Below are 23,621 nucleotides of genomic sequence, written 5' to 3' on the forward strand. Positions count from 1 at the left end.
TCCTTTTGTTGTTTGGAGTTATTGAATGAGGTCAGACAAGCCTTGAGCTTTCAGTCGCAGGCAATAAGTTGATCTGTACAAGTATAATACAATACCAGCCTGTCTCAGGAAAAGGGGATTAGTGAGATTGATGTGTGTATGTATTGGATTAACTCTATTCTGAAAATTAAGTATGCTCCTGCCCCTCCTGGAGTGACTAATCAGTTTATGCTGTCAGTGTCTAGGATATGCATCATATACTCCCTCTGTGACTGAGTGTGATGGGAGTTGGAGTATTGTTTCTTCCTGCCCCAAGTGATTGCCACTTCTGCCTATTAAAACGATTGGAACTTATTTTAATATTTACTGCTAACTAGTGAAATACTCTGTAAATGCGCCATTTTAAAAACAAATGGACTTGATTTTCATGTTTTTATGACCTACCTATAAAAGCGTTTCACATGATTAAACTTGGACAGTTTACAAGATCTGAAAGAACAAATTGTGAACAGTGACTGATGCTTGAAAGGGGATTACTGATTCTTAAGTGCCTTGTTGGTTTGATAACTAGTCATGCCTTAGGTGTGTGAATAAGCCATTGGGTAAAATTATATTACCCGTAAATTCCTGCTCCTACACTGTTGCCTAATACTGTATGACTATGGGACCTATTTCAGTAACATAGCCCAATCTGGCTCCAGTTACTGAATCTCAGGCCAGCTGTTTGGGGTTCCCTCTTACTTAAAAAGTGTTGATGCCATATGATCAATTTTAATCTCAATCCATTCACTGCCTAGAACTTAACCTTGGACAATGGGTGTGTTATCATGTCAGAAGTGAACAATATTCAAATTCAAATTTTGACTGACTAAATATTCTTTGAAATGTTGCTACTGTGCAGAAGGTTCTGAAGTGCGTGCGCTTTCTATTGTCCCTTGTTTAGTCTGAGGCTTCAGTAAGACTGCTTCCTTTTGCAGTTAAATTTTATTGGCAGGGCACAACAATCTCTGTTTAGGTCAGAGTGCACTTGAATAGTACACAGGTACAGGTATAGGACACTTGGGCCTGCACCATCATTCGATACGATCATGGCTGATTATCCAGCTCAGTCCCTCGTTCCTGAGTGAAGACATTTCTTCTCATCAGTCCGAAATGGCCTACCACATTTCCTTAGACTGTGACTCTGGGCTTTGGACTCCACCACCATTAGCAATCTTGCATATAATTCTGTTAAAATTTTATGGGTTTCTCAGATACCCCTCATGTACACCCACTATTTGTTATCTGTTCCTCTTCAGTAAAACTTGCATGTGACACATTCTAGTCCAACATGCTTACTAAACCTCAACAGTGCTCCAGTATAACCAGTACATTCATTTCCAATTCCTACTGGACTGGGTTTTCCCATGGATAAGTACAGTTCCCGACTTTCATGAATTCATTTCTGCCAATCTGATCACCGATAGTGTCCTCAGCCAGTTGGCACATGGCTTAGGTAGTAATTCAGAGATGATTATACCTGAGGTTCTGTTCTACAATTTGGTGATTAGCTCTGTCTAAGCAGAACTTAGAATAGATTACTTAGTGTGGAAACAGGCCCTTTGGCCCAACAAGTCCACACCGACCCGCCACCCACCCAAACCCATTCCCCTACATTTACCCCTTCACCTAACACTACAGGCAATTTAACGTGGCCAATTCACCATACCTGCACATTTTTGGACTGTGGGAGGAAACCAGAGCATCCGGAAGAAACCCACGCAGACACAGGGAGACTGTGCAAACTCCACATAGTTGCCTGAGGCAGGAATTGAACCCGGGTCTCTGGTGCTGTGAGGTAGCAGTGCTAACCACTGTGCCACCGCGCCGTCCACAGAAACCGGCCCTTTGGCCCAACAAGTCCACACTGACCCGCCACCCACCCAGACCCAAGTCCTTTCCGAGTGATACCCATGTTGCTGATAGCCGCATGGACTGTGCCAACTGGATCATCACTTTCCCTGATTAAGGACATACGCCTGAAACTTGGATTCTCTTGCTCCTCAGATGCTGCCTGACATTGCTTTTCCAGCACCACACTCTTGCCTCCGATCTCCAGCATCTGCAGTCCTTATTTTCTCCTGGATCAGCACCTTCCCAATAAGAATAGAGTGTGGGGTGCTAGAAAAGCACAGGTTGGGCAGTCTCATTCCTGATGAATAACTTATGCTCAAATTTTCCTGCTCCTCGGATGCTGCCTGACCTCTGGTTTTCCAGCACCATACACTCTACTCTGATCTCCAGCATCTGCAGTCCTGACTTTTTCCCACATTCCCAATAAGTTCCAGTCAAGCCCTGATGAGATGACCTAAATCCTACCACTGAGTAAAACACACAACCTTGTGCCATCCTCGTGACTGTACAGAAGTCTCTGTCCCACCTTGTTACACATGCCCCTACATTTCCTTATCTAGTCCTCTACCCTCTGTAGCTATGATATGATGAATATTTCTTCATTGTCTGTGCTAAGTGATCCATATTAATGAATAATGTTTAACTAGTTTTGTAAAATTCATCGTTCGTTACCATAACTTTACTGTTGATTAAATACTGATAACATTTAGAAATGAATTATATGTCAGGACTTGGTCAATCAGCCTCGCAGACTCCTACAATGTCCCTTTTGTTTCTTGTATTGTGTTTGAAACTCTGCATGAGCTGGCTCCTAGCAGAAGTGGGGTGCAGCAAAAAGATTGGAAGCACAACAGTAAAGCACCTTCACCCAGTTTTTCAAACTTCCACACTTGGCAAATTCCCAACCGTCCACTCTGCTGCCTGTACACTCCAGTCTCTGTGTTTATACTGCTTGTGTCTTTGATCTGCTATTATACAAGAGCTGGTTTTAGCTAGCTCTCTAACTACACTACAATGGGTTTCATTGGAGAGCTTCCTTGTTTAAAGCCTAAAGAAACTTAAGATTTTATTTTAAACTCAAACAACAAATCATATTAGCACTACTTTTAAAGCATGATTATGCCTTAAAGTTCCCAAACTTATTAAACTCATAAACCTTCCATTCTGTCAGTTGCACTCGTGTGTACAGAGTGATAGGGTTAGAAAAGTCACCTATGTAGAACAAACACCACAGTCCTTCAGGCCAAATAGGCTATTTCTCTGCTGTATAATGTATGTAGCTCTGAATTTGTACGCCCAGCTTAAACCTCAATGTTGCTTTCAGTTTGTTTAGGTTGAAAAGAGCTCACAGAAAATGCAGTTATTGCAGTAAAACCACATTAATTTGAATGATCTGAGGGCTGACTGTAGTGGAGTATTGTTTTTTTTTGGCTTGGTTTGTCACCAATTACTTTCTGAAGTGCTCTTCAGTTGTAATTGGGAGCTTTCTTTTCCTTCCACTCTATCTTTTGTCAATGCACGCAAGAGCCTGAGCACCAGTTTGTGTTTCCGGAACTTGTGGGTTCACAGTCTGACTGAGCTCTGACCCGGTGTTCTTATTTTGCACTGTAGTTGATGATTGGAGGGCTGATTAAGCTGGTTTGTTCTTTTTAACCTTTTCAGGGGAAGTTTACAATGATTTAGATTTTTAATGTAAAATAAAATTATCTTCAGTAGCAAGAGAGCCAATAACCAGATGGCCAATTATAAGGTGACCAGCAAAAGAGTAGAGGCCACGTAATGAAATATCAACTGAGGCACAGTTAACAATTGTGAAATTTATGAAGGCTGTCTCAGCCTTTGGTACACTCGCACAAATTGATGCATAGGACTGTTTATTCTGCAGGTTGGGAAGTAACATGTCTTAAAATTCAGGGTTGGATGCACTGTAAGAGACTTCTGCACCTTATCCAATGCTTTTACCATCTATTTGAAAGGCTGAACTGCATGAAAGTTATTGTAAACTAACATGTTCAGATCAGGGATGCTGAGGGCAATTTACATCAATTATAGTCAATCAAAGGGGACCTTGGTGGTTAAGAAGAACCTATTTCCATTAGCAGACAGGTCAATAACCAGGGAGAGAGATGTTGAGCATTCCGACAGAGGGTTGGGGTGTTGAAGAAAGAGGGTTCCACCTTGGACAGTAGGCCCTTGTTGGCTGAGAGTGAGGTAGTGGCAGAAACTCTCATTGCATTTAGAAAGCACTTTGATGCCACACTTGAAGTGTGGTAACCTTCAAGTCTGTGGATGGTTAGGAAGGCATGTCAGATTGGATAATGTTTTACTAAGTAATGAGCACATGCTAGGTTGAAGATCTCTTTCTCTTATGTTTATCTAAATGGAACTAAATAAATGTGAAAAATAGCAAGATTTTATAAATCTGCCAGCTTGATGCATATGTTCTTTTCTATCTTTCTAGGCCTAGCTTACCCTGCTGTTCTTACTCCTCAATTCACTTGGCCTTTAGAGTGATGTTTGTTGCAGAGTTTACCATTGTCCTATGTTGATCCTTTTTTTCCTGCTTTGTTGCCATTGATGTATTTTTGTGCACATGCAGCAAAGGAAAGGTCCTCCAGTACCCCCTCCACCAAAGGTTACACCATCCAAGGACATCAAGCAAGAAAATATCCTCAATCTGTTTGATGACAGTTTCATCCCTGAGATAAGTGTGACGACACCTTCACAGGTTAGCTATTGCCCCCTCACCCACCCATCACCATGGACTTGTGATCTCCACCACCATCATCTTAACACTCCCCTTCCACCTTCACCACTTGACTAATTTTCATCTATCCATTCTGCATGAAGCATGCTTTGTTTCTATTGGTGGCTTCTCATCTTTGGTGCAACCCTTCAGTTCTCTACCACTTGTCTTGTTTTCCATACAGCTAGATTGGGGCTGTCATTTTTTTACCAAGTCCTAACCAAAATGTGAATTTTGTTTTGACATGTAAATCTCAATGGACAAAATAATTTTTTTGGTGGTTGCGGGGTGGGGGGGAAAGAAACCCAATTTTTGAATGTTTGACTTTATATTTTAGATGCTTGTGATGGCAGCCCAAGTCTAGTACAATCTCTTGCCGGTGCATGCATATGTGGGATTCCCACGGACTGTAAAATCAAACTACTATTTGTTCCTCAGTGCGTGCTGTTGTATATTCAGAGGAAACTGGTGGTCGTCTGCATGCTCCAATCTGAGTAATGGACTTCTGATGACCAGCTTTTGTTTTCACCCTAATCGCGTACACGGTATCAATATTTAAAGCTCTTCAACAATAATGGCTGTCCATCCAGAATGGAAGTTATGGTTTTTAGAAAGTAAAAGTTTTAACTTACTGGGTTTTGCATTTCTGTTTGCTCAAATTTCAATGAATTGTTTGAATGTTTTATAAAGAATTATTTACTTTTCAACCTGTTGACGAGTTAAGCAATTTGAAGTAAAATAGTGCTGACTATTTTGTGAATCTGTTAGGATCAACTCTTAAAATACCAGTGAACACGGACTAATTAGTTTGCCTCCTAGACTATATGCTTCGTTAAAAAAGAATCCATAGACAAAGAGTTGGCTTGAATATAGGAAGAAGTTGTTTTCCAAGTTTATTTGATCTCTGGAATGGATCATTGAGGAGAGGTAGCTTTGTAGTCATTGCAGAAGGGAGGAGGTACCTGGACAAGTGTAAGTATGGAATATAGAAAGAGTGGGAACTTGATTTTATGTGGCACTTGGATGAAAGCCACAGTGACCTGTGAAACTATCTTAGAGTATTTCCTGACCTAATAGCAGATTGTTTGCCACTCCCAGGAGATAATACTGGGAACTGAATGAGTCAGGAATGTTGAGGCAACAATGAAGTTGACAAAATAGAGCAGGCTGTTTCATCATTCATACAGAGGAATGGGCTTAATTTATGAATGATTTGGACGTGAACATTGGAGGGTATAGTTAGAAAGTTTGCAGATGACACCAAAATTGGATGTGTAGTAGACAGTGAAGAAGGTTACCTCAGACTACAAAGGGATCTTTATCAGATATGTTAACAGGCCAAGGAGTGGCAGATGAAGTCTAATTTAGATAAATGAGGTTTGGTTAAGGCAAAGCAGGACAGGAATTGTACAGTTAATGGTTGAGCCCTAGGGATTGTTGCTGAGCAACGTGACCTAGGGGTGCAGGTGTATCATTCCTTAGAAGTGGGGTTACAGGTAGACAGTGAGGTGAAGATGGCATTTGGCATGCTTGCCTTTAGTGGTTAGTGCATTGGGTAGAGAAGTTGGGATGTCATCTTGTAGCTGTACAAGACATTGGTGAGGTTGCTTTGAGATTACTGCATACAAATCTGGTTGCCCTTTTGTCAGTAGGATGTTGTTAAAATTTGAAGCGTGCAGAAAAGATTTACAAGGATGTTGCTGGGACTGGAGGATTTGAGCTATAGGGAGAGGCTGAATTGGCTGGGGCTATTTTCCCTGTAGCTTTGGGGACTGAGGGGTGACTTTACAGAAGTTTATAAAATCATGAGGCACAGATAGTGAAGAGCCAAGGCTTGTTTCCCAGATGAGTGGAACCTAAAATTACAGGTATCAGTTTAAAGTGAGGGGAAAGAAATAAAAGGGACCTGAGGGGTAGCTACTTCACACAGTGTGTCGTGCGTGTATGGAATGAGCTGCCAAAGAAAGTGGTGGAGATGGTACAACTACAATGCTTATAAGGCATCTGGATAGGTACATGAACAGGTTAAGAGGAATGTGGGCTAAATGTTGGCAAATGGGACTAGGTCAGACTGGAATGCCTGGTCAGCACGGACGAGATGAACAGCTGCATCTGTTTCTGGGCTCTAGGGTTGCCAGAGTTTTGGCCAGTCTAAGGGAATGGGAATACAATCGCTGTAGATTGATTGAAAGGTGAGATGTTTCCGACAAAGTCTTTCACTTTCACCTCTAACACTTTTTTATATTTGGTAAATTTCATTTAAAATATAAAACTACTGCTTAGGAGCACCAATTGGGCCATTCGGCCATCTTAAGCCTGTTGGGTCATCTAGTAGGTTTGTAGCTGATCTGACTGTGGCCTTAGTTCAGTCAGACAAGTAAATCAATCTACCTCTATCTAAATGATATTTATTTACCTTATCTCCACTCTATATAGAGAAGAGAATTCCACACAGTTGTGGCCTTCAAATTTTCCTCATCTCAATCGTAAATCAGTGACAATTTTTATATTTAAATTGCCCTCTTCGAACATGAGACATTCTTTCAGCATCTACCCCGTTAAATCCCCTCTGATTACTCAAGTAATTGGTCTCATCAATGTTTTGTTAATGCAGACTAATATGTAATACTTTCCCAAAGGCTGTAATTTAGCGTACTGATCATCTGGTGGGTTTGTTGTTTATGGTAGGGACTGTTAGATGTACTTTTTGATAGTCAGAGTTCCAGTTAAGCCTCTCCCTACATTTCAAACCCTGCCATCTTCAGCAACACCCTTGTAAACCTTTTCTGAACCCTTTCAAATTTAACATATAGCGGAGAGACCAGAATTGAATGCAGTATTCCCAAAGTGGCCGAACCACTATCCTGTTCGGCCACAGTGTGGCATCCCATTTCCTATACCCGATGTACTGACCAATAAAGGCAAGCATACCAAATACCACCACCACTACGCTACCTGTGACACCTCTTTGAAGGAACTATGCACCTGCACCCCTCAGTCCCTCTGTTCAGTAACACTCCCCAGGCCCCTACCTTTAACTGTATAAGTCCTGCCCTGATTCGTACCAAAATGCAACACCACATTTATCTAAACTAAACTTTTTTAAAATTTTTTGTTTAGCATCTTCCATATTCTCTCATAAACTATCTGTGAGGTGCAGATGACATTTTTCCAGTAACAAATCTACATTTCCTAGCCCACTGCCATCTAATGGCCAGAGGAAGATACTGAAGAAACTCCCAGTTTCTATCTATTATATGTGAACTTTGGGTCCTGAGTACCCACTTCAAACAAAGAACAGTATGTTATTCAATAGAGCCCTTCTCCTTTCTCATCTCCTCTGAGAGAGGAAGTGCAAGGGATTACAGTACCTGCATTTTGTTAATTTTTCTCTACTGCATTAATTCATCTGGCTTTTGTTTTTGCACGATTTTCACCATGGTAACATGAAGTGTTGCTCCATAAGGGAACACTTGGGGTCCCTTGTATGATATTTCACCTCTTCCTAGGTACTTCAGAAAATTGTTTCAACCAGATGGTGCAGAGGAGGTAAAGGTGGTGAAAACTTAAACCATGATTGTGACGTGAACACAGATTTGAATGGGAGGGCATCCTTGCAGTGACAGATTCTTCTGATCAACACGTCCTGTAGTTATCTGGTCAGCATTAGAAATCGATCCAAGTAAATGTAAAACTGCAAAAGGATTGCAGTGGTTGTTGTTATGTCAACTCCATGTGTTCAGTCTGTTTCTCAAATCAATGTTTTTTGCTGTGAAATTTTCAAAGGGCTCTTAACTTTTATTTTGCTATGGAATTGTTTCAACTGCCATCTAATCGACTAATTTCAGGCTAATTTAGGATTATGGATAACAGCTGATTTGCAAACTGTCTTGAACCATGTCCCACTCAATAAATAGGATGTCCACAAATGGAATGCTCAATAATCTGTTCTATAGTCTCCTACTTCTCTGTACTATTTTCAGTGGTCAGAGTTAAGTTCCCACCTGTGCTCTGATCTGATCGGTACCCGTAATTGTTCCAAATGAAATGTCTTGCCTTCGATCTACCCTATGCCCCACCCACTCCTATGCTGGGAGCAAACAAAATCAAATAGATCTTCTGTCAATCTTGCTGGAAAGTCGATAGTTGGAACGTTTCTGATCTAAGGCATGAATTTGATTGTCCTTGCCTAATTATTTTTCTTCTCTCTATCCCTATAAAGGCATACAGCAAAATCAGCAGTTTTTATTCATTTACAGGCTATTGTTGCTGCTGGCTGGGCCTGTATTTCTTGCCCATCCCTAATTGCCCTTGAGAAGGTAATAGTGAGCTGCTGCGGCCTGTAGGGATGTTTTGTCTCATCTAGTTGACTGCAGAAGGCATCAGTGTCTGATCACAAACAACTTCAGTCCTTGGCTTCATGAGGATTGTAGATATGGATGAAGGCAAACTTGCTGCAAGTAGCTTTGGTCTGTCAGTCTCTTCATTTGGAGTATAATTCTTTAAAATTGCTGTTGTGAAAGACTATCATTCTTTGGCCTCATTTTGTTTACATACCTCATCTTTTGCTGCTCTGAAGCCTCCATGTGTTTCTGTCATATTTAATTACTCATGCCATACCTGTGTAACAAATGAGTAAACTGCTTTTTCTGTTTCTTCTCTTCCTCTCCCCATGCACACTCCTGCTTAGTTTGAGGCTCCTGGGCCTCTGCAGGATGAAGGAAGCCTATTGGACTTAGACTTTGATCCTCTGAAGCCAGAGTCCAATCCAGTAGTGAGAGCAGCTTCGCCAGTCTCTCAGGTTTGTTTAGCTCAGTCTTTTTTCCAGTTAGTGCCCCAACTATTCAAGATGTAGAAAATTGAACTGACTTGGAGGCAGGGTTGGTTATTGAATCAGACCATCTTGTTTTCCTGAGAGGAACTTGGGCTGTTTGCGATTGTGGGGATGAAGATTCTGACCACATTCTTGGTTTCATGGAGAACAATGCATCTTGAAACTTTACCACCATTACCTTGGGAGGAGAGTCTTTTATTGCCTGCCCCTAGATGCCCTTGGGTGCTAGTTTAGAGCCACTTTAAACAGTGAGGTGATGGTGCTCCCAACATGCTACGGAGCACAAAATGCTAAGGTTTATTTTGATTTACTTATCGTGTTGTGGTGAGGCATTACCCATTCCTGTTTATCTGTCTGGCTTCTTAGGCTATTTCAGAGGAACTTTAAGCATCAATCGTAAAGATAATGCATTTTACGATTTTGAACCTACCAAGCTAGGTTAAGAGACTGAAAGAGCGTTGACTAATATAGCCTGTAGATTTTAGTTGCTTGACGCTTTTAAAAGCCAAGGTATAATGGAAATTAACCCTCACTGATTAACTTCATGCATGGTCTGAATTAGACAGTGTATGTTCACAGTACTAAAAGTTTGGAAAAAATTAACTAATTTTTGAGCAGTAATTGGCATACCAACTCTGCAGATCCCAGTCAAGTTAAGAAAGATGTTTTGAGTTGCCACCCATAGGTCTTCCCTACATCTGCTAATGCCTCCAAAGAAAGATTATTCCTGCTCCTTACCTCCCTCCACCTTAGTTTCCAATGCTCTTAAATATATTGCTTCTGGGTTGCCCCTTCCTGTGGCTGTGTATGAAGTATTTGCAGTATGTTGCCACTGCCCCATGGTTGCTTGCAGGAATGAGGTTGTCACTGTGACACGCGTGGGCTGTTAAACTCCCTTTTGTTCCACAAGCAGGCTATGTCGGTGTGGTGTTGGCAACATGGCCAATATTTAGTCCTTGGGTCTCAAAAACCCACTGGAATGACCTGTGCAGAATACCTTTCACACTGATTCTCCAAAGCTTCCCCTCCACCCACTGAGATTTTTCTATGTTCTGCTTTCTAACCCAGCTTTCCCATTGATTGCACCTAATGGAGAGCACACTGTGTCTTGCTCAGACAGCTGTTTAATTGGCACGAAGCAATTTTTAATTAAAAACTACTGGTCAGACACTTGCAATTCTTGATCTTTCCTCTTTTTCTAACTCAACCTTTTTTTTCAATCAACCTATTCAGAGATGTTGTTATAAACCTCTGGAACAGGTGGGACTTGAACCTAGGCCTCCTGGACTAGAGGGCAGAGACATTACCAGTGCACCATGAGAGCATTTTTAAAGCCTGACTGTATCTGGTATATTCAGGCATTCTCCCATCAAGTCCTAACCAACCCGGAGTCTGCCTAGCTTGAGATCGGGTGTTTTCAGACCAGCATGGCTGTAGCCACAGGCTGCCCTTTCGTCTACTTGTTCTAAACAATTTGAAACATCTTTGGTTTTTTTTTGAAGTGATTGCTGATTGGATCACGCCATTGTGTTATCAAGCTAGAATCATTCAGCATCGAAGAAATCCATAGGCACTTGGGCACAATGGTAGTACCTACCTCTGGGCCAAAAGGTCAAGGTTCAAGTCCCAGCTGCCTCAGTGCCACATCTTAAAATATCTGAACGCTTTCTTTGGAAAAAATAATTAGGAGGAGTTCGCAGGACCCATTGAGTCCCCACTGGTTCTTCAAAGGGCTGTCCAGTTGGACCCAGTCCCCTCAACCTCCATATCCCTGTAAATGTTTTTTTTTTCCCCTTCCACTTATCTTTTTCAACAAATTGAAACAGGAGAAATTTGAGATTTGGGGCCAAAACAGGTGTAATGGTCTCCTTTCTTGTGTAATTCAGTGATCTTTTTCACCAGTAAATAATTTAAAAGAAAATTTAGTTTTGTCAACTAACACCAGATTAGCTAGGTTTAATTTAACTCTAACTTGGGTGTTTACTGATTATCTTTATCTTTAAAATGCACTTCCTCTCCTTGTTGAGGTATAGTATACTCTTACAAGATGATGTAACTAGCACCTGCTCAATTCACCTGTTTTATGTATTTTATTCAACATGCTAGTCTTTACCTTGGGATTTGTGGGAGGTAAGCACCATAGATCATTTACTTTTAAAACACACTTAACTTTTGGCATGTTCACCAATTCTTGCCTGTTGCTGCCCATCCACTTGTGTATATATATAGTCCATGTGCTGTTCTGAACAACTGGCAGAGTCTGAGCTTGAATGAGCAGTAAGGTGCTTTTCCTAATGTTCGCCAGCATGCACTTGTTCATTATTTCTCGTGTTAAATTACTTCTTTCATATACCCAACCTGTGACTCTCTGCACCTTGCTCACAGTTGCTTTGCATTTAAAGCCCAATGTCTTGTACAAATGAATGTTGCCTCCTACATCTGTGCCAGTCTTGTCTTTATCTTTATCAAATGGCTTCTCAAGTTGTAGCGTATCTGTTATGTCCTGTTACTTTTGTCTTTGTACTTTGTGTTTTACAGTCAAAATGGACAAGATTAAGTGAATTTTTTTAACCGGCTGACTAAAGAATCCTGACTTGGGATAGTTTCTTTAATACCTGCACACCCAGTTATTTTCTTTTGCCAATTGTGTTCTGTTGCTGCATTATAAAATTATCACCTGTGGGTAATGTAAAGGCATTTTAAAAAGAAAATCAATAAATTTGACTCTCTGGGGATCAGCCAACCATGTGTAACATGGTTTTATGCACTGCTGGAGTTGTACTATGCTGAGTGATCAAGCTAATTATTGAGGACCTCCAATGTAAGTAAACTTGAATTGGATCCTCAAAGCACAGTTCAGGATGCTGGAAATACTCTGATCTGAATGCATCTGTGGAGAGGAATATTTAATGTTGCAGATAATCAGAATTGTCCCATCAGTCCCATTTTATGGGATGGATAGGTTCTGCTTGCAACCAGGCCAATCAAATTGCAGAAGCAAGATTAGAAATTGCTGGAAAAGCTTAGCAGGCCTGGCAGCATCTGTGGAGAGAAAGCAGAGTTAATGTTTCAAGTCGAGTGACCTTTCCTGAGGAAGGGAAACGTTAACTTTGCTTTCTCTCCACAGATGCTGCCAGGCTTGTCTGAGCTATTACAGCAATTTCTGTTTTTACTTCTAATTTACAGCATCCGCAGTTCTTTTGGTTTTTAATCAGGTTGCAATGTTGCACTTTTTTTTAAGTCTTCTGCAATTATGGGGATTGTATCTTTTTTTCTTTTGTCTTTTGTATAGATCTCGTTAAGTGTATAGATATGTATTTAATATCATGGGTTTCTTTAGCTAATTTGTTTGAATAATAGATTTTCTTACAAGGAGACATGTAGGATCTGTGTACACTGGCACCCCTTGCACTTGTGCTCTCAGATTTGTCAGATTGAAGTCACTTCAACTACTACGCAATTTATTGGTAACTTCTCATGGCCGAAAGGATTTATTGTGTATTTGAAGATAATGCTGGAAATTTATGTTTCAAGTTCTATGCCAACAGTAAAGCACCAGTGGGATTGTGGTTGTGATGTGGTGTTTTAATCACTAAAATAAAAAAAACTCTTTGAAAGATTTTTTTTAGATTAGATTACTTAGTGTGGAAACAGGCCCTTCGGCCCAACAAGTCCACACCGACCTGCCGAAGCGCAACCCACCCACACCCCTACATTTATCCCTTACCTAACACTATGGGCAACTTAGCATGGCCAATTCACCTGACCCGCAAATCTTTGGACTGTGGGAGGAAACAGGAGCACCCGGAGGAAACCCACGCAGACACGGGGAGAACGTGCAAACTCCACACAGTCGCCTGAGGCGGGAATTGAACCCGGGTCTCTGGCGCTGAGAGATAGCAGTGCTAACCACTGTGCCGCCCACAAATGTTAATGTGTTTGAACCTGTTTTACTGTTTTGATGACCCTTGTGTGGATTAAGAGCAGTGGAGATCTTTTAACATTTTGTAGCACCTCCAAATATTAAGGCATCCAGAGTGCCTGATTCAGTGCTGATGTGACTCTCTTGGCATTAATCATTCACATGAACTCAGCCGTTCTCAGTAAAAGTTCCCATCTAACTGACTTCAGTTAACCCCAGCTGAAGAATGAGAAGCAATCCAGTAGGAGTTTCTACTCTTTAATATGCAATGAATCCTTGACACCCCTCCTGAATAATTATTTAGTGAAACAAAGTATTGTGAAAATTAGGCATAATTACTTTTCCCAGTAAAATCCAAACATTTCTGCTCTAATTGTGTTCCATTTAAACTGTTCATCACAAAATCTTGGGAAAACAGTTCAGTTTCATGAAAAATGTTCTCCTTCGATATGTTTGGAATGTGTATGTCAATGGCACGATCAACATTTTATTGCTTGTTCCTATTGTCCTTTAACTGAGTGGCTTACTAGGCCATTTCAGAGAAAATGGGACTGGCGTACTATCGATGCTGGATAAAGATGGCATATGTCCATTGCCAATGGGCATAAGTATACCGTAGAACAATTAAATAGTTTAAGATCTCTAACTGTTGCTAACTTTCATTCCTGATTCATTCAATTAACTGAACTTAAGTTCTACGGTGCGACTCAAACTCATGCCTTGGAACATTAGTTCATGCCTCTGGATTAGTAATCCAGTAATGTAACCACTGCATTATCTTTCCCTAGGTATAAAATAGTTACACTCTGCAGTGAGATGTTGCTAGTTATCTTTGTCTTTGCCATGGCTGGTCGCCTACAACAGTGATGGCAATCAAATGCAAAATTTGCATATACTGAAATCTGCAGACATGAGCAAAAAACTAAATAATCCCAAGGAATTAAACTGAGTTGCAATCTGTGGTAACCTTGGGGTTAAGATTGACTTCACAATTGAGTTATTAATTTATTGGACTGATTATTTTTAAAGTAGGTAAGTAACTGTTTTACTGGGGAGGATGGCAGTAAATTGAAGTCCCTAATCTCTAATTTTTTCTTCAATTCTGCAAAACTTGTAGTGCAGTCTTCATTTAACACTATTAGTAAAAAATGAGGTCTGCAGATGCTGGAGATCACAGCCGCAAATGTGTTGCTGGTCAAAGCACAGCAGGCCAGGCAGCATCCCAGGAACAGAGAATTCGACGTTTCGAGCATAAGCCCTTCATCAGGAATAGATTCCTGATGAAGGGCTTATGCTCGAAACGTCGAATTCTCTGTTCCTGGGATGCTGCCTGGCCTGCTGTGCTTTGACCAGCAACACATTTGCGGATTTAACACTATTAGTCAACTGTGAATTTTCATTGTTCATTTTATTTCCTTCGAACTGGAGTGGGAAGCTATACATGCAGAGGGTGTTCTGCATCATGGTGTTCATGAAGGCCTTGTAAAGTACAATAATCTAACTGTATTTGCCAGAAATATTTTATAATAGTATTGAGCAAAAGTGAAGCTAGAGGCAATGTGATCTGAGCAAAATTTCTTGTACAAGCATTCAGTAGCGTGCGAATTCTCTTGAGAAAAACAAAATTGGTGCTTTAAGATTGATTGGAGTAATGTTTTGACCGACTATAAACTCTGTAGCGTTAAAAGCCATTTTTGTATGCATGCCATTCTTTGTAATGTGGGTCTCTTCACTACAAGCCTGTCTTTCCTTTTTACTATACAACTTTCTTTATCTTTTCTCCCTGAATGGTACAGCCTGAAAAAACTGCATCTAACAGCATGTCCATGGACCAGTCTCCTAGTATGGCCATGGGCGATGGTCTTAATGAGAGCAATTTTGCAGTGGACTGGTCAGCCCAGCCCAGCCTGCCTAGCAAGAATGAAGGTGCCCCTGCTCAAGTAAGTGTAAATAATTACCTGTGTAATTTTAGATGTACATTTCTGAACAATGTGCTGCAAACATATAGTATTTGCACAGTAGGTTGTCTTGCAAAAGTTTGCCTTTATCAGGGCTCTGACTACAATGTTGAGCACAGAATTACCACGTTGCCACTTGTTAAGCTGTTATTTTTATCATAAGTTGCAGATGCTGAAAGTATTATTTACTCATTTATGGGATGTGGGCGTCTCTAGCTGGCCAGCATTTATTGCCCCGTCCCTAGTTGCCCTTGAAAAAGGTGGTGGAGAGCTGCTGCATCCACCTGCTGTGTTGGCCCACAATGCCACTAGAGAGGAGGAAATTCCAGATCAGAAACCAACCAAAACAGAAGTTGCTGGAGTAACTCAGCAGGTTTGGCAACATCTATGGAGTGAAACAAGTGTTTCAAGTCGAGTGACCTTTCAGAACCCAGTTACTTGTCTTTAGTTTTTGGTTGTTCAGCAGCTGCCCTGCTCTGCCACCTGGAGTCTGATTGATTGAAATCAGAACGGTGATTTTAAACACAGTGGCACTTGGTCAGGGAGAGTGTTCGTAGGTCATGTTCTGGCATTTGTACTGGAACTGACCTTTGGCACCATTTCAGAATAAAGGTAGTTCTTCGCATCATGCTTTTGGCAGGCATAACCTTGGGTAATTATTTACACTAGGCGCGATTTTCCCTTTGACAAATGGCCAGGAAAATCATGGGGGAGCTTATACCAAGTAGTGGCATCAGGTAGGTGTTGACTATCTTGACAGTGGAAGTTTTGAGCAGGAAGGCACCGATTAAATCCCTTAACTGATAAATGTACCCGCCACCAGCCTGCCTTATCAGCCTTACTAGCAGACAAAAGAAAGGTGGCCTTTGCTTGGTGAAAGCCTGCTTGGTTTTAGCCCAAGTCAGAGGAAAATTGGAGCACAGGTGAAGTTGGGGGTATGGCCTGCCTTGACTCTGACCGCTGACCCCGCACTCGCAATCGAAGCAGTAATATTTTGCTTAAGAGCTGGTTTTCAGCCAGTAGTCTTGGCTTTGCTCTCCCTGCTGTACACTGCCATAACTGGCCTCTGGCTGACAGCTCCTGGTGGGGTGAGACATCATTGCTGCCAGGTGTGTCTGGTTGAGAAGCCTGCAGCCACCCAGTCACCGTTTAATGCCTAATTTGCTGATGGGCAGTTGGGGTGGAGCATATGCATTGCTCTTAAAACATTTGTGCATGCACATGCACATGCCATCTAACCCGATGTTCAGACTGAATGTTTTAGTAATGTCATTGATTTCCTTTTTGCTATTCCCGTCACCTCCAACTTTGCCATGAATACGATTCTCATTTAGACAGTGCCATCACTGTTGGACATAATACTTTCAATTTAGAATTGAAGCATTGTGCCTCACCTTTTGACCTGTAATCTGAAAGACCATGGCTGTTTGCCCTGTCCATGCCACTTATAATTTTATAAACCTCTAAGGCCACCCCTCAGCCTCCAGTGGAAAAAGCCCCAGCTATTCAGTTCAGACCCTCCAATCCTGGCAGCATCCTTAAATTTTTTAGGCCCTTTCAAGCTTTAACAAAATCTTTCCTTTAGTAGAAGCACCAGAATTGAATGCAGTATTCTAAAGTGCCCTTAACAATTTCCTGTACACCTACAAAATGGCATCTAAACTCCTATGTTCAATGCACTGACTAATACAGGCAAGCATGTCAAATGCCTCCTTCACCATTGTGTCCATCTGTAGCTCCACTTTCAAGGAGCCATGAACCGGCACACCAAGGTCTCTTTGTTCAGCAACATCCCCAGGACCTTACCGTGAAGTATATAAGTCTGCCCTGATTTGCCTTGCCAAAATGCAGCACTTCACACGTCTCTTCATCCACCACTCCATGGCCCATCTGATCAAGGTGTGGTTGTACTCCATACTCATGCCATTCCTTTTGGTGTCATCTGCAAACTTACTAACCATGCCTCTCATAAACAGTTTGAATTTAAATATATGAAGAAAAACCAACACCGATATTTGTGGCACACCACTAGCCACACACCTCCAGTCCCCAAAAAAAAACCTCTACCACCACCTTCTGTATCCTGCCTTCAAGCCAATTTTTTCCCCAGTTGGCTAGCTCCTACTGGATTCCATGTGAACTACCCTTGCTAACCAGTCGACTATGTGGAACCTTGTCGAATGCCTTGCTGAAGTCCACATAGACAACATATCTCGCTCTGCTTTCATCAATGTTTTGTCACCTCTTCCCAAAAAAAAAATTCAAGATAGTGAGACATAATTTCCCATGCATGAAGCCATGCTGACTATCCCTAATCGGTGTTTTCTAAATTCATCTGAAACCTGTACCTCAATCTCCTCCAACAGCTCAGCCACCACTGATATCAGGCTCACCGGTCTATCGTTATTTTTTCTTTCTTCCCACCTTTCTTGAATATTGCCACCACATTAGCCACCCTCCAGTCTTCTGGCACCTCGTTCATAGTTTTTGTGAAGGTGTTCTTCATCTTATTTTTCACAAAACTAAGCTGAAAATTTCTCTGGCTTGAAGAGTTCCATATGATATTTTCAAAAGTATGGATTTAACACTTGATTCAAATGTATTTAAGATGGCAAAGTGTAGAATATGACTACTGATGCTCTTAAATATTAAGATCTCCTGCAGACAGGCAAAGGGAGTGCTGTTCTCAATTAAGGACTTAACGGTACTTGCTGAGGTTGTACCTCTTTCCTCTTTCTTTAAGACACAACTTAAACTGATTTCCTCGACCAAACATTTGGTTATTTAATTGCCTTGCAAGGTTGGTAGCACACTTTGATAGTGTTTCTGGGGTGTTTCCTATTGTTGAAGTTGCCATCTAAGTTGTGCACAGCATTGACCATAAGCGACTCCAGTGCATTTCTGATTTTTCAATTGACGGATTGCTGCTCTGATTTTATATTTTGTTCTGTTGCAGACAGTGGAGCAAGTGAATGCCACCAGTGAAGTTGCAGAGAAGGAAGCTGAAGACAAAGTTACATCTGTTGTAGGAACCAAGATTTTCTATAACTAATACTGTATGAGTGTACTTTGACTTTCATACATCATTTGGCTTTGTGCTTGGTTTTTGCAGCCTCTGAAATCAGATGTTTCATTTTTTTCTTTCATATGAAGATCAAATTGAAACTAATTTAGGGCCAGAAATACAGCTTGTTTCAGTAGCAAAGCATGGAGTTCCTTAGATTGCTTCCCTGATCAACTTCCTTTTGATTGCTGATGAGATGAAAATGAAAGGGGACAGATTTGTTAGTCATAGTGAGTAAGTTGGAAAGTTGATTATTTCTTCCACTGAATGGAGTGCATATTACAAAGGCAGACTTTGAGGGCTGAAGTTCAAAGGAAGTTCCAATTCTGGTCTCTGACTCTTGACTCCCACCAACATAATTGCTCACCCCCATCCAGCAACCATTGCCAAGACTGGAGCTTGAATTTAGAAGTGCAATGTAATTCTTTCCCCTCACGCACTGAAAGTAGCAATCGATATTATCCAGTCAGTACCTGAGTGCAGATTGAGAAGGTGCTAGCAGGCTACTCCGCTCTTCACTGTCACAGGTGAACTCGAGCAATGAATCTTGTCGCATAGATAGAGGCAAGTCTGCCCATCATGCCTGTGCTAGCTCTCTAAGTTTTATTCTCTTCACTTGTCCGCTCCATTTAATGGACAGAGTGGAAGAAAATGTGTTTATATTGGCACCTTTTGGTACATTGGGCTGATATGTTTTTTTGCCTCCAATAACTTATTTCTTGAAGTATAGGCCATGTTTTAAGGATGAGTCATTTTGTACACAGTAAAAGTGAGATGCACGATTGATGTGGTGATTTGTTGACTCATGACACCAGGGTAGTCCACTGATTCACTTAAACGATCATCTCATGATTCTATTATTCCCATCTGCAAACTCATGTGAAAGACAGCACCACTGACTATGCAGCATTCCTCTGTACTGCCCTGGACCATTGATCTTTTTGAACATCTCCCGAAGAGCAGGTAGACCTCAATTTAACAAAGCATCTTTTTTTTTAAATTGTACTGGGCACATGAGCAACAATAGCAAGGCCAGCATTTGTTGGCCTCCCTGATTGTCCTTGATGGGGAGGGGCTGCTACACTGTGTAGGTACATAGTATCATCTGTAGAGGATCAATCCCACGTGTGGTTTGCTGAGTGCTCAAGTGCCAGCCACATAGCTGTGTATGTGAAAGGTTGAAGGAAAACTGGTTCACTCCCCACTCAAGATTCTCAGTGAATTAGTTGGGTTTTTGCATAGTCATAGTCATCAGACTAAGATTTTATTCTATGTTAGTTGAATTTTAATTACCTAGCTGTGATTTGAACTTGTCTCTGAGCATTTGGGCCTCTGGGTTTCTGGACTTTGGCTGTGCTATTATCTTAGTAATCAAAGCATTTTATTTGAATATGTTTTGTAATGTTGGATGCCAGTCTTCCACCTAACAATATTTCCCTGAATTTCAGTTGGAGGCCCAGCCAGAACCAAAGAACGAACTTTTGGAAAATGAAGCTGGTACAGAGCTGGCCATGGTGAGGGGAAATATCGAGAGAAATTTCTACCATAACAATAGAGGCATCTCAGCCCTGCGAGTCTGTTAGATTGTGGTTGATTTGTTATTACAAGTCCATCTACTTAGCTTGGTTCTGTAATATTTCATAATCGTTAATAACCTAGTTGTGTTTTCAGGGAATGTGGAGTAAGGATGTTGGTTAAACTATCTTGTTCATCCCAGAGGGTGTCTTGTCTGTCGTTCTCATATGTAGCTTCCGGTTCCACTCTGCTGCTGTCTTTGGGTTTTCTTCTACCCTGGGACTTGAATAATGTGCGAAAACAGAAAAGCAGAGTGGACCTGTTGACATCTGACTGAACTGAAGCTGTGCAGACCTTTTAGTAGGATCACATGGTGGAAGCCAAGCTTAGAGAGAACAATTCATCCTACACTTAAATTCTTGGTCTCCTAATGTCTCAAATTTGCAAACTGCTTGTATTTCAAACCCTCCAAGTCCCCACTGTTTTGGGTCGGTGCTCTGAAAACCCAAATGGTTCTGAGTCCAGCCATCTCTACACTTGCCATTCTCCTTTTTTTTTTCTTCCCCAGCGTTGGCTGTCTTTTCAGTGATTTAACCCCCGGGCACTGGTATTCCCTTGTTAACTCTTCGTGTACTCTAAGGGCCCACTTGAATTGGGAGACGGAGGGGTGATAAACTTACAAGGACCTTTCACATCGTCCAAAGTCCAAAAACACTTTGCCCCCAAAGTATAGCTTTATACTGCATTTGCTTCTGTTTTGCCAACCATTGAGAGCCATTCTGCACAGAAAACTATCCCACAACTTGTATGCAAGCTGACTTCATCAGATTTGGTGCTGGTTCGATGGTTCAGGGATCAGTGTTGACCAGCATATACAAGGAAAATTCCTCTAGTATCCCTGGATTAGTGATGTGGGATTTCTTCGAGGGGGTTCAGCATCTCACCCAAAGGGTGACAGCAATTGGTGCCTCTACTGAGTTGTCTCAAAGATTCTCAACTAAAGGAGTGGTGAAGGCTACACTTGTTTGAAATGACAAGATGGCAAATAAACTGAGTTTTCGTTCATGCCAAATATTAGTTGTATGTTGGTTTCAATCTCCATTCACCAACACCCCTTTTGCTTGCTGTCTAGATTTGGCTCCAAGTCCAACAATGCCTCAACGTATTAAAAAAAAAAATTTCCTATGAGGTTTAGAATCCTTCACATTGCCTGCTCTCATCTTGTAACCTTCTCCAGTCCCCTACAGTTCTGGGGAGCCATGGTCATAGCACTGATTTTTGAATGTTTCAGACTTTGACTGTATCTTCTGGTATCAGGCACTGAGCTCTGGAGCTCCCACCAAAACTGCTGTATCCTTGGCAGATCTTGAGAAGCTCCTTGATACTTTTAGACAAAGCCTTTGTCCCTTCCAGTTTTTGTCCAAATAATTGTCAAATGTTATTTGATAAAGCACTCCATTGAAGGCTCAGTACAAGTGTAAGGTGGAGTAGGTATGCAGTATGGTTTAGTTTTTCCACGTTACTTCAGTGCTGCTGAAATTTGCATTATGCTAAATGCTGCCCATTTTTCCTAAATTAAGCCCAAGGATGCGTTGCCAGCTGTAGTGACCGAGACTCTTCCAGCAACCACAAATGGAGCTGTGTACGATACAGTCCCTGCTGAGGATATGGAAATGCCCCCTGGATTTCAGTTTAAGGTGGGTGTCGAGTTTAATTTGGTACCAAAATGCATTGAAGTAGCTGCTACTACTTAATATTACTCCTATCTTTATCTTTAGGGGTTAGCACTGCTGCCTCCCAGCGCGAGGGACCCAGGTTCGATTCCAGCCTTGGGTGACTGATTGTGTGGCATTTGCACGTTCTCCCCGTGTCTGCGTGGGCTTCCTCCGGCTGCTCCGGTTTCCTCCCACACACACAGATGTGCAGGTTAGGTGAATTGGCCATGCTAAATTGTCAATAGTGCTAGGTGCATTAGTCAGAGGGAAATGGATTTGGGTGGGTTACTCTTCGGAGAGTCGGTGTGGACCTGTTGAGCCGAAGGGCCTGTTTCCACACGGTAGGGCATCTAATCTAATCAAGTTGGACCAGAAAAATAAAAGGTCCATCAGTTGGTGTATGTTCAGCAGGGCTTTTGCTTTGAATGTGTGGGGATGGGAGAGACTGCAGTTCCATATCCCATCTGTATTCTGCACTAGCCTCATGAACAGAGGTCAGCACAGTGAGAGAGGCTTGTCCACAATTGGAGCTACGACACTACCTTTGTGGGATGTGGAGGGTAACAGTTTACAGGTTGATGAAATTTAAATTGGGAAAAGTACATAGACATTTGTGGTTTTTAAGGACATTAGGACCCTTCAACAAACTTGCAGTACTGTCATGGGGCTGTCCCTCACTGTATAAATACCACTGGCGTTTGTGGTGAAGGCTGTACTACTACACTCTACAAAGAGTTGAGAGCAAATGAACATAAATGCAATGTCATGAATAACCATGCCAAATGTAACTGTGCCTGAGTAGGTATCATTACCACGTGCAGCAGTTTTTGGAATGACTACAATAATCAGGGATACTATGAAGTCTTGACCTGAAATAAAATTACCTAAACTACGCTCCCCTCAATTCACTGCTGTCCACGTGCATGTCCAGCAGTCGCTTAAATATCCCTAATGACTCTGTTTCCACTGCGACCCTGGCAATGCATTCCATATGCTCACAAATCTGTGTAAAGTACCTACTTCTGACATCATCTCTATACCTTCCTCCTAACACCTTTAAACCTGTGACCCCTCATGGCAATCAGTCCTGCCCTGGGGAAAGTCTCTGGCTATCGACTCTATCCATGCCTCTCATTACCCTGTACACCTCGATCAAGTCACTCTCTTCCTCCTCCTGTCCAGTGAGAAAAGTCCGAGCTCAGTCAACCTCTTCGTAAGACCAGCCCTTCAGTCCAGGCAGCATCCTGGTAAATCTCCTTTGCACCCTCTCCAAAGCCTCCACATCTTTGCTAGAATAGGGTGACCAGAACTGGACACAATATTCCAAGGGTGGTCTCACCAGGGTTTTGTAGAGCTGCAGCAAAACCTTGCAACTCTTAAACTTGATTCCCAGTTAATGAAAACCAAAACACCATATGCTTTCTTAACAACCCTATCCACTTGGGTGGCAACTTTGAGGGATCTATGTACTTGAACACCAAGATCACTCTATTCCTCCACACTGTCAAGAATCCTGTCTGTAATCCTCTATTCAACATTCAAGTTCGACCTTTCAAAATACATCACTTGCCAGTTATCCAGGTTGAACTCCGTCTGCCATTTCTCAGCTCAGCTCAGTTCAGTATCCTGTCAATGTCGTGCTGCAGCCTGCAAAAGCCCTCGATACTATCAACAGCTTCTCCAACCTTTGTGTAATCGGCTAATTTATTAACTCACCCCTCAACGTCCTCATCCAAGTCATTTATAAAAACTACAAAGAGTAAAGGCCCAAGAACAGACTCCTGTGGGACACCACTCACCACTGATTTCCAGGCAGAATGCTTTCCATCTACAACCACTTGTCTTCTGTCAGCCAACCAATTCTGAATGCAGACAGCCAAATCTCCCAGTATCCCATACCTCCTGACTTTGTGCATGAGCCCACCATGGGGAACCTTATGAAATGAGTTGCTGGAGTCCATGTACACCACATTCACTGCTTGACCTTCATCGACC

The 23,621-nt window shown here is 41.8% G+C and overlaps 1 protein-coding gene across 5 annotated transcripts in view; it reads left to right on the plus strand.

Moving 5' to 3' along the window:
• LOC132817023 (myc box-dependent-interacting protein 1) overlaps nucleotides 1-23,621 on the plus strand; it is a 158,301-nt gene that overhangs the window by 128,476 nt on the left and 6,204 nt on the right. For 2 of the 5 annotated variants that reach the window (XM_060827014.1, XM_060827015.1), the window contains 7 exons: nucleotides 4,472-4,600; nucleotides 9,309-9,419; nucleotides 11,559-11,582; nucleotides 15,171-15,314; nucleotides 18,289-18,357; nucleotides 19,845-19,910; nucleotides 21,492-21,608. In XM_060827014.1, the coding sequence (XP_060682997.1) occupies nucleotides 4,472-4,600; nucleotides 9,309-9,419; nucleotides 11,559-11,582; nucleotides 15,171-15,314; nucleotides 18,289-18,357; nucleotides 19,845-19,910; nucleotides 21,492-21,608 (660 nt within the window). The remainder of the gene's footprint in view (nucleotides 1-4,471; nucleotides 4,601-9,308; nucleotides 9,420-11,558; nucleotides 11,583-15,170; nucleotides 15,315-18,288; nucleotides 18,358-19,844; nucleotides 19,911-21,491; nucleotides 21,609-23,621) is intronic. The other 3 variants (XM_060827016.1, XM_060827018.1, XM_060827019.1) reach the window with 3 other exon arrangements.

This window comes from Hemiscyllium ocellatum, chromosome 7 (genome assembly GCF_020745735.1).
Source record: "Hemiscyllium ocellatum isolate sHemOce1 chromosome 7, sHemOce1.pat.X.cur, whole genome shotgun sequence".
NCBI lineage: Eukaryota > Metazoa > Chordata > Chondrichthyes > Orectolobiformes > Hemiscylliidae > Hemiscyllium > Hemiscyllium ocellatum.